Source organism: Salmo trutta, chromosome 30 (assembly GCF_901001165.1).
Source record: "Salmo trutta chromosome 30, fSalTru1.1, whole genome shotgun sequence".
Lineage (NCBI taxonomy): Eukaryota > Metazoa > Chordata > Actinopteri > Salmoniformes > Salmonidae > Salmo > Salmo trutta.
The window spans coordinates 6,464,097-6,475,608 of record NC_042986.1 but is presented as its reverse complement, the minus strand read 5'-3'; the positions used below and the strand labels follow the sequence as shown (position 1 = coordinate 6,475,608).

General features: G+C 43.3%; 2 protein-coding genes across 4 annotated transcripts; one reads left to right on the top strand and one right to left on the bottom strand.

Moving 5' to 3' along the window:
• Positions 1–530: 530 nt before the first annotated feature.
• zgc:195245 (protein FAM107B) lies at positions 531–10,246 on the bottom strand. Of its 3 annotated transcripts, XM_029724631.1 has the most exons (6): positions 10,164–10,246; positions 9,575–9,715; positions 5,521–5,560; positions 5,140–5,311; positions 1,804–1,948; positions 531–1,467 (listed from the first exon to the last, which is right to left on the bottom strand). In XM_029724631.1, exons 2-6 carry the CDS (start codon positions 9,704–9,706, stop codon positions 1,363–1,365), a joined length of 594 nt encoding a protein of 197 aa, XP_029580491.1. In that variant the 5' UTR covers positions 9,707–9,715; positions 10,164–10,246; the 3' UTR covers positions 531–1,362. The 3 variants fall into 3 exon arrangements, with proteins under 3 accessions (XP_029580491.1, XP_029580493.1, XP_029580492.1); XM_029724633.1 differs by lacking the exons at positions 9,575–9,715; positions 10,164–10,246 and adding an exon at positions 8,402–8,488; XM_029724632.1 differs by lacking the exons at positions 9,575–9,715; positions 10,164–10,246 and adding an exon at positions 8,288–8,479.
• On the top strand, positions 9,583–11,332 carry LOC115169022 (protein kish-B). Its single transcript, XM_029724634.1, has 3 exons — positions 9,583–9,799; positions 10,105–10,236; positions 10,492–11,332. Exons 1-3 carry the CDS (start codon positions 9,790–9,792, stop codon positions 10,572–10,574), a joined length of 225 nt encoding a protein of 74 aa, XP_029580494.1. The 5' UTR covers positions 9,583–9,789; the 3' UTR covers positions 10,575–11,332.
• The last annotated feature ends 180 nt before the right edge of the window (positions 11,333–11,512 follow it).

Here is an 11,512-nt window from a genome sequence, read left to right as displayed (position 1 = left end):
TGGCTGGTAGGAGTGTGATGAATAATAGCAGTAGACTTACAGCCCACTGACTTGAATGCGTGACATGCATCCAAAATGTTACAATGATGAATTTGGACTATAGTTCTTTTCTCAGATAGGCTATTACCCAGCCCTACAGTTATACATTAGTAATATAAGCATTTACTTAGTCACCCAAGGAGAATTATGGATTGTAGAATACATTTAAATTAAATAAGCAACCCATGTTAAGCAACCCATGTTACCCCACCCCCAGACCCGCGGACATCCCTTAAACGCCTGGTCGGGGCCGGGAGGGGAGAGGGAGAGCATGTCGTTATAGCTACCCCTCCCCCACCTCCCATCCTTCCAGATGGCCAGCTTTTTTGCTCATCCCGTGATGGAATGAAAAGATCAGCTAATTAAGTCCTATAGCCATGTGAAAGACCGCAGTGAGAGGGATCTGTTGAGGCCAGGAGAGCTACACAAGTATCGATTCTCAAGTTGTTGTCCCTGTAGATTCTAGAACACAAGGGTTACTGAAAAAGGAATCATTGTAATCCTGGAAATCTTTATTGTCTTCTTGATAAACACATTGCTTAAAAAGAAAAGGAGCAACAAGAACAGGCAAACGATTAAATTCAACGAATAGGACTAATACACATACCATCTGTCATTGGTGGTTTAGCTATGAGTGACAACTGATGCTTTAACGACAAAATGTAGAGTTCCAGTCACTGTCATGTGTCCAATAGTGGAGTAACCTATACTTAATTTATGGACTTTGAAAGAAATAAACAAACCCAAAAATGAATACACTTACACATTGACACTATGCGGCTGTAAACCAAGTGATTGACTTGAATGCAGACTTCAAAACAAAAAGTGTTTCTAGTAAATAATAAAAAAATACTTAGAAAAATAATGAATCTATTCGTAAAGAACAAAATATTTGTCCTGAACATACACATCATTTAAAGTAGACCTATGCACTTTCACTCACATTCTCTACATTGAAACCTATTGACCAGTTCCTACATTGCTTGATATTCACACATTTTCTAATTTTATTCTTTATTTGCTTTTTTCACAAAGTAGAAACAGTCCAGCAAGAGATGCATGTCAGTCCCAGTAGTAGTCTTTTCAGTAACTTGCTGCAGTGAAGTTGACCCTCATCATATAGCTGTAGGTTATGGTGCACAGTGGAGGCTGGTGGAGGGCAAAACAGGAGGGTGGTCTCATTGTAATGGCAGAACCATTGTGGTGTGGGAGGCGTAGAAGTGCAGTCTTTGGACTCCTGGGTGTAGAAACGGGCCGCAGCCAGAGCCTTTGTGGTGGGAGGCTGCGGGGGGTGATGGGAAGGGACAGAGCATCATGTGGCCTTCATTGCCCAGACACCTGTGTGCGCCTCAGGTTGTCCTTCACGCGAACAAACTCAGGGACACCCTTCTCCTGCTCCTCTCGACGCCTGATCTCCTCCTGCTCATACTGAAACACAACAGTAGATTCATTTCAGACACGTCATTTTACATTTGATTCATTTAGCAGATGCTCTTATCTAGAGCGACTTACAGTAGTGAGTGCATACATTTTTTAAAAACTTTTTCATACTGTTCCCCCATGAGAATCGAACCCACAATCCTGGCGTTGCAAGCGCCATGCTCTACCAACTGAGCCACACTGGATGCAATAACTTCTTTTTTTTTTTCTTCTCAAACATGGTAATAAACTATTTTTGTAAATACACAATTTGTTTATCCTCTTACTGTTAACAACATAGTGTGTGTGTTTCTGTGTGTGTTTCTGTGTGTTTCTGAGTACTACCTCCAGCAGTATCTGCTGTCTCTTGCGTAGTTCAGTCTCCAGTTCTAAAGGAGGCCGTAGAGCCAGTTCCTGCTCTCTATGCTGCTCCAGCCTCCTCTGTTCCAGGACTCGCTTCAGCTCAGGCTTCTCTCCCGGCAACAGGCCTCTAAAAAGAGTCACAACAGACAACATATTCAGACATATTCACACTACTGAGCCAAGCAGAGCTGTACTGTGCCGGCCTGGTTTGCATCCACCATAGTTGCGAGACCATGCAGGCACAGCTTGCTCTGCGCTGTGCCAAGCGGTGCCTGCATGTCTGTCTACAATGTGAAAAGAAAATATCAAAGCCAGAAGAGGACGGATCGAGTTGGCATGGTTGTGTGAAAAGGGTATGACATATACACTGAGGCCTGAGGACGGTGTAACACGTTAACTGTAATGTCATTACAAGTATGTATGTGCCATGAGGCAGACAGAGCCATAAATATAAATGAATACACACACTACAACTGGGAATGAAAGCACCATCATTTAGTTACCAATACGGTTTATCCCACACACAATTACACTACATGGCCAAAAGTATATGGACAACTGCTCTTCGAACATCTCATTCCAAAATGAGGGGCATTAAAATGGAGTTGGTCCCCCCCTTTGCTACTCTAACAACCTCCACTCTTCTGGGAAGGCTTTCCACTAGATGTTGGAAGATTGAATGGAAGCAAGTCCCCGCAGCAGTCACAAGAGCATTCATGAGGTCGGGCACTGATGTTGGACGATTAGGCCTGGCTTTCAGTCGGCGTTCTAATTCATCCCAAAGGTGTTCGATGGGGTTGACGTCAGGGCTCTGGTGCAAGCCTGTCAAGTTCTTCCACACCAATCTCAAACCATTTCTGGATGGAACTTGCTTTGTGCACGGGGGCATTTTCATGCTAAAACAGGAAAGGGCCTTCCCCAAACTGTTGACACAAAGTTGGAAGCACAGAATTGTCTAGAATGTCATTGTATGCTGAAGCGTTTAGATTTCCCTTCACTTGAACTAAGGGGCCTAGCCCGAAACCATGAACAACAGCCGCAGACCATTATTCCTCCTCCACCAAACTTTACAGTTGGCACTATGCATTGGTGCAAGTAGCATTCTTCTGGCATCCGCCAAACCCAGATTCCTCCTTCGGACTACGAGATGTAGTCACTCCAGAGAACGCGTTTCCACTGCTCCACAGTCCAATGGCGGCCAAGCATCCAGCCGATGCTTGGCATTGCACATGGTGATCTTAGGCTTGTGTGTGGCTGCTCGGCCATGTAAACCCATTTCATGAAGCTCCCGACAAACAGTTATTGTGCTGACATTGCTTCTAGAGGAAGTTTGGAACTCGGTAGTGAGTGTTGCAATCGAGGACGATTTTTACGCGCTTCAGCACTCGGCAGTCCTGTTCTGTGAGCTTGTGTGGCCTACCACTTCGCAACAGTCATTGTTGCTCCTAGACGTTTCCACTTCACAATAACAGCACTTACAATTGACTGGGGCAGCTCTAGCAGGGAAGATATTTGACTAACTGACTTTTTGGAAAGGTGGCAATATGACAGTGCCACGTTGAAAGTCACTGACCTCTTCAGTACAGGCCATTCTACTGCCAATGTTTGTCATGGCTGTGTGCTCGATTTTATACAACTGTCAGCAACGGGTGTGGCTGAAATAGCAGAATCCACTAATTTGGCTATGTAGTGTATCTGCACCATTAATTCTGTTTATGCGTTGGCAGATGTGATCTTTCTTAAAACTTTTGAGACATACAGTGCATTCAGAAAGTATTCAGACCCCTTGACTTTTTCCACATTTTGTTACGTTACAGCCTTATCCTAAAATTGATTCAATGTTTTTTTTTTTCCCCAATCTACACACAATACCCCCATAATTCTAAAGCAGTGTCACTGCACAGCTATTTTCAGGTCTCTCCAGAGATGTTCGATTGAGTTCAAGTCCAGGCTCTGGCTACGCCACTCAAGGACATTCAGAGACTTGTCCCGAAGATACTCCGGTGTTGTCTTGGCTGTGTACTCAGGGTCGTTGTCCTGTTGGAAAGTGAACCATCATCCCAGTCTGAGGTCCTGAGCGCTCTGGAGTAGGTTTTCATCAAGGTTCTCTCTGTACTTTTCTCCATTCATCTTTGCCTCAATCCTGCCTAGTTTCCCCGTCCCTGCCGCTGAAAAACATCCCCACAGCATGATGCTGCCACCACCATGCTTCACCGTAGGGATGGTGCCAGGTTTCCTCCAGACGTGACGCTTGGCATTCAGGCTAAATAATTCAATCTTGGTTTCATCAGACCAGAGAATCTTGTTTTTCATGGTCAGAGTAATTTAGGTACCTTTTGGCAAACTCCAAGTGGACTGTCATGTTCCTTTTACTGAGGAGTGGCTTCCATCTGGCCACTCTACCATAAAGGCCTGATTGGTGGAGTGCTGCAGAGATGGTTGTCCTTCTGGAAAGTTCTCCCATCTCCACTGAGGAACTCCGGAGCTCTGTCAGAGTGACTATCGAATTCTTGGTCACCTCCCTGACCAAGGCCCTTCTCCCGCGACTGCTCAGTTTGGCCGGGTGGCCAGCTCTAAGAAGAGTCTTGGTGGTTCCAACTTCTTCAATTTAAGAACGATAGAGGCTGCTGTGTTCTTGGGGACCTTCAATTCTGCAGACATTTTTGGATCCCTTCCTCAGATTTTTGCCTCGACACAATCCTGTCTTGGAGCTCTATGGACAATTCCTTCGACCTCATGGCTTGGTTTTTGCTCTGACATGCACTGTCAACTGTGGGACCTTATATAGACAGGTGCGTGCCTTTCCAAATCATGTTCAATCAATTGAATTTACCACAGGTGGCCTCCAATCAAGTTGTAGAAACATCTCAAGGATGATCAATTGAAACAGGATGCACCTGAGCTCAATTCCGAGTCTCAGAGCGAAGGGTCTGAATACTTATGTAAATAAAAATATCTAAAACCCTGTTTTTGCTTTGTCGTTATGGGGTATTGTGTAGATTGATGGGGGGGGGGGGGCAATTTAATCTATTTTCGAACTAATGTAAGAAAATGTGAATAAAGGGAAGGGGTCTGAATATTTTCCAAATGCACTGTATAATAGAACCTTTAGTCTATTTCTGTGTATATTGTAAGTATATGTGAGTCTTTATTTCAAGTTGGTCCTTTGTAACTCAGTTGGTAGAGCATGGTGCTTGTAATGCCAGGGTAGCGGGTTTGATTCCCGTGACCACCCAATCGTAAAATGTGTGCACGCATGACTGTCGCTTTGAATAAAAGTGTCTGTTAAATGGCATATATTATATATTATTAACCAACCGTTTGGTGCTGAGCAGTAGTTCGCGGTGCAGGTCGTGGTGGCTGGGTGTCTCCACAGTGGAGCCGTTCAGTTTCACCCTGGGCGGCTGCTGGGACTGGGTCTGAGTCCCTTCCGGGACCTCACTAAACTCTGTAGACTGCCGGGACAGGGGCTCGCGGCACACATAGTTCTCTCCAGGAGAGGAAAAGGTTCATTATTTTTCAGAGGATTTGGCACAAGTCTAGCCTGATTCTTGCCAGCTCTGTTGCTGTCAGAAAATTCCATGAGGAATTGACAAGAGAGCAAAAATGAACAGGCACTCAGGTTAGCACAAGTCAACTTGTACCATCAAATCTAGATCACATGAATTTAATCAGTACTAGGTTTTACTACAGATATACCTTTTCGGTGGTGTCGAAATCCTGGCCGCTGAGGAAGCACCTGAAAGGTGAGAGAGAAAAGAGAGGAAATCATTCATTAACTCAAGCAGAGTATAACAAACACTGCACTGCATGTGGTCCTGTAACATGATGCAGTAGGGAACAACACATCCGCACCACATGGTACCAAGGAAACGGTGTAAAACAGAGAACTGATGAAGACCTCACGGTTGAAACACTGTCAATGAACCCACATAGTGGAATCTCTTTCAACTTTTGCTCCACATGCTATTTGATCACCATCTCCAGAACCTGCTAAGAAACAGTAGATGTGTGTGTGTGTTATTTTCCTATAGTGCAAAACAATATCCATCACAGAACACCTTTTAATCAAACAATATGCTATGTAATCAAGTCGTCCCTTTGTTAATCAAGCTGCTTGTTGATTTGCCCTGTGTGATCTAGGTTGTGTAATTGCATAGGTGCTACAAGAGGAAGGGCCATCCCTGGCTAGGCTATTAACGCATGTCGTCTGTATTTACTCAAAGTGCTGCCGCACAGAGGGAGCTGATGGCTGACGACTGAATTATGCAACGCGCCTTATCACCCTTTCAGATCGTCAGGCGTTATCAAAATGTTTGGCTCCACCCTCAAGGTTGCCAAGGTTTCCCTGGTCCATTATCAAGCTCATCATCACCACAGGAGCTTTAATGTCATCATGATGACAATGCCATGTTAACTATTTGATGGCAAAAAAAATAAATATCAACAAATGAGAGAGATTGTGGTACATAACGATGCACGTTTCGTCCTTCTCATTACACCCTGGAGGCCGTTGAAAAGAAAACACCACGCTATTAGAACTGAACAACTTATGCACATTTTTAAAACCATGTAATAGCCTTATTAGAAAACTTGTACAAGCCTTTATGAAGGTGAATGTATTGTAAAGTGTTACGATTGGAAGTACAGAAGTGGCTACCACAGCTGGTGAGAGAGAATCAACTCATCATAACAGACTGTCCTTTCTAGTCCGCACACAGCAGAGCACATGCCTCTGCCAGCCACACCCAGTAGTTGAAATCAACTCTTGTTTGGAAGTAAGTCTCATGGATAGTATCATATTAACCAGCGGGCAGATGGCAGACTGCAGTTGTTGTGACTGGCCTTTCACTAAGACAGACAAAGTCAAAACCCATCTTGTTCCAGGCCACAAGTAATGTCAACACTGCAGATCTACTACAGGTCTAGATTGTCTTGCTTGCTGGACTGATGGCGCTGCACACATAATATGTTGGAGACAAGGAGGCTGTGGGAAGTGACCGCTATTGGTCCTGCAGTCCATCAACTACCCAGCACGCCCTGTGCTGTGCCAAGTTGTGCCCGCATGTCTGTCTATTGATGCTTTTCGACTGTAACATCGGTGTTACAATAGCGTATACACCCTTATGTTATACTACGGAAATTGGATTTCCATAGCTAGGGCTGACAGTGAGGACTTGTGAAGAGAAGAATCAACCTCCGCATAATCAAAACAGTTGCTTTGTGAGGTGTTAAAGTTCACAGTCATTGTTATGTAAATTCCAGCTGGAAAAGTACCAGTGGCCTGGCTTTTGCCCCAAGTGAGAGCATGTCCGCCGGAGCGATGGCCCAGTGAGACAGGGGTGCCGGTCCACGTAGATGTAAATAGAAAAGTCTGAGCTTTTTGGGTAAAACACTGGGGTAAATCCTGTATGGAAATGTGCCATATAAGACATGTCACTCTATATTAAAGACTGTATGGTGCCAAGAACTATCTGCTATCTATGGCACTGGGTGTATAAACTATGATGTCCTGGTGCCCTCTCTCTCGCTCCCCCTCCCTCTTGGAGCCAGGTCCCAGCAGGGTGTTGATCTGGAAATGGAGGATTAAGAGGGACAGACAGGGAACAGGGTGACTCACTTTTAGCCCAGGACAAAGCCGGGGACGGAGACTGGGACAGATCCAAAGTTAAGGACTGCGTGAGTGCCTGTCGCCATCCAGACCAGTCCAATCTGGTCTACTGGCTTGTTTTCTCCCAAACCATTCAGGCACAATTACCGAGGGGGCATATGTGTTCTGGAGTCGGGAGATTAGACCGCTACATCAAACTCTGACACACATCATTCCATTTCATCGTGCTAAATCACAACTATGTATTCATTTCTTGAGGGGACAACCTCTTAGATTGAATTTGTATCACTATATCATCAGTTTATGGTCAAATCAGTTCAATAAGAAGGTCGTCCCTTCTTGCTAGATTCAGATGACCCATCTTTGACAGCCCACCTGGCCACCTTGTGGCCATTAGTAGTAACAATTTTTTATTGTATTGTTTTATTTCACTAGACAAGCCAGTTAATTAAGAACAAACCCTATTTACAATGACGGCCTACCCTGGCCAAACCTTCCCCTATCCCGGATGACGCTAGGCCAATTGTCCTTCCACACACTGTCTGTAATGGTCTATTACTGATTAAATATAAACACTAAAGTTGTTGCTCTGCCTTGAATATAACCCCATAAAACATCTCAAATCCAGAAAGCACTGCGGTCCATCCATTGGACTAATGCATAATGAACATTGAGTCCCATCTTTAAAGGACATTATCAATCATCATCACAGATCAGATACTTTTCTGTGTTGAACAGAATCACCTGTTAACCATAGAAATATAACATAATTATATTTCTATGATCACCACCTGTTGACATGACTGTTGAGCCTCCAGTTCAGACAGGAGTTCATACGATAATAAATAGACTCACTTTCTTTGCGCTGTATGACCCTTCCATGGCACGATCGCCACAGTCCCCCATTTCTATCAAGCTACAAGATCCCCCTCTCTCTTATTCAATAGTCCATTGTCAAATGCCACACACCTCGACACAGACAGGTGTCTGCTTCTTTCTGGCTTCCGAATCCAACATAGTAGTGCGGTCGCTGAGTAGAAGACTGTCTGTAGGTTACAGTTCAATGACTTAACCTACCAGTTGGCAACACACAGTGGTAGTAGACAACCCCTGTAATCCTGTTACGCTATTCAAGATTATGGTTGCATCCCAAATGACACCCTTATTCTCTATATAGTGCATTCGTTTTGACCAGGGCTCTTGTCAAAAGTAGTGCACTACATAAGGAATAGGGCACCATTTGAGACGCACTAAGCCTCACCACAAACCACAAGCCCCAGGGATTGGGACGTCAGATTAGCTAATTGCCGTGGACATCAATGCTGCTTTTAACCACTCCAAATTACAAATGTAATGTAATGCAGAATAAACAAGTGGAGTTGCTATGCTGCTTTTAAACCAAGATAACATGGCAGTCCTCTCAGCATCTTTGGGAATCTACTCCTTGACAGCTGAGCCCTTTAATGCTGTCTAGTAAATCTGACAACATGGTCTAAGGACAAAGGCCTTTATGCTTTCAAGTAAATGAATTAATATATGCGTGCTATTACTGTAGGGTGTTTTCAATAAGTCCAATACTGGAATGTTACATGAACCAACAGGCCGGGGGAGTAAAAGAGTGATAGAGTATGCTTGCTTGCTACGTTAGATGATATATAGGATTAGACATTCAGTTTCCCAGACACAGATTAAGCCTAATCTTGGACAAAAAAAAAAAAAAAAAAAAATCACAAAATTGAGATTCTCCATTGAAAGCGTTTTTTTAGTCCAGGACTAGGACCAATCTCTGTTAGGAAAACCAGCCCTAAATGTGAATAGAGAGAGGTGGATTTTCCCCGCACATGGGGTGCATTTCAATAGTCTAAAGTGACTTCCTCTTATTGTCTCCTTTCCTCACAGATGTGAAAACATCACATAGGTCCAGTTTAGCTCTTCAAATCAGTGCAGAATGCAGATGGAAGTAGAAAAGGAAAAGATTCCACTTAGAGATGCACCCTTATTGTACAAGATATGGAATAGAATGGTTCTGCAACTGGCTTTCATGTACTCGTGCGTCTCAAAAGCCCTCAGATTGTCCTACTACTCAGATACATGTAAATGTTTATCTGGTCAAACAAATACAAATGTAGTAGAGCTGCCTGCCTTTGCTTCCAGCATTCCTTCTGTTCCTGTGATGCTTCTTGCTCGTCGATCCATTAGTCCTTCCTTTCCAGTAGCACTCAAATCGACGTATTTCGAGCTCCACTGATCAGCCTGTTTACAGAAGTCGCTCATGTATAACTACTAAAAAACGACAAGAAGCATACAGATACGTTACTGATTTTAAAATCATTTGGCAGTAACCACAACCTGTGAAAATGGCAAACGGTATGCGACGCTTATTTCTGCATCATGAAACAAATGGAAGTACAGTTGCTTACTAACGTAGTTAGCTAACTAACTTTAGCCACCAGGAAGTTCGGGTGTTGTTAGCAAGCCAACTAGCAAATGTGGAGACGTGGCTCACAGCACAAGCCATTCATGTCAAAAGCCTAATGAAGCCCTAAATGATAGTCAAACTTGCTTGAAATGCACAATTCGTTAACTTTAGCTAATTTCATAAACTGTACAAAACAAATCTGTGAAATGTATACATCAACTTGCTATAATGCCTAGTATATTTCTCTGAACAGTGTATTCATTCGATGGTTTACTGGTGTTCGGCTTGCTGTTTATCTGCACTTGTGCCTACCTGAAGAAAGTGCCTCGAGTGAAGGGCTGGCTGCTGGCAGAGAAGAGAGGGGTCTGGGGGGTGTTCTACAAAGGTATTTAATGGGATTAAGATGGTGCCGCCCAAAATAACATGCCAGAGATTGATAATTAGTCAACAGCGTTAAATCAGGCACCCCTAAACATATGCTTTGTAAAAGGGAAAGTTAATCACGATGTCATTAGAAGTTAATGCATATCACTTGTGCATTTTGCACAAACACCTCCACTGGCTTTTCTAATGAGTGTGAAATGTGATGTTTTTTTACAACTTGATATCACCTTGATTGTCTTTGTTATTGGCTCAACAGCATCTGTGATTGGGACCAGGCTTCACCTGACAGTGGCTCTATCCTGTGTGACCATGGCGTTCTACGTTCTCTTTCTAAAGTGACCAGCTAGGAGACTGGACTGTCTAGTCTGGTCCCAGATTTGTTTGACAATGACAACAATGGATTTGGGAAAACCGCACAAACAGATCTGGGACGAGGCCACATGGACACTGCCGCTGAGCTTGGAACCAATGAACAATGTGGCGAGAAAAGAGGATGGGGCTATACACTTCTGAAATGTGGTCTTCTGTCTGTCAACACGCCACACACCCTTGACTTTCTGAAGTGAGATGTTTATTTTATTTGGAACGGTGATGAAAAAGACACTGACTGACACAGAGATCAATAACACGAGTGTCCCCCTGTGTGCAGTCAGTGGTCAAAATGGGGTGGTTGATTTATCTCTTTCTGTTAATTCAAATTAAGGAGTTTCGAGATTTTATGTGGGGGGGTTTCTGCAAGACAAATGGTACTGGTGTAAATATATTCCAAGTGCCTGTCTTGTTGAATTTACTGGCAGTTACTTGAGTGAAGAGTGAGGCTTCGCCATTGTGTGACTAGTGCTGTTGGGGTTCAGGACTTTGGACTAATGTACCTACACAGGACCAATGTATAATATAGCCATTCATTTGACATGAAACATGACACTAATGATCTGAACGTCATCTTAACATTTGCCCGTACTTTGTCCCTTGTTACAGTGATGCAAAGTGTATGTTTTTATAAGTGTGATTTTCTAAGATGTGGATGAGGGTGAACATGGAAACAAACTGTTTCAAATATATCACAGTAAATAAATGCATTTTAACAACTCTTATAAGGTATTTCTATATATGTACAGTACCAGTCAAACGTTTAGACAGGACAAAGCCTTTATTTTCGTTTTTTCCTTATTCTTACAATTTTCTACATTGTAGAAGAATAGTGATGACATCAAAGCTATGAAATAACACATGGAATCATGAAGTAACCAAAAAAGTGTTATTTCATAGTTTTGATG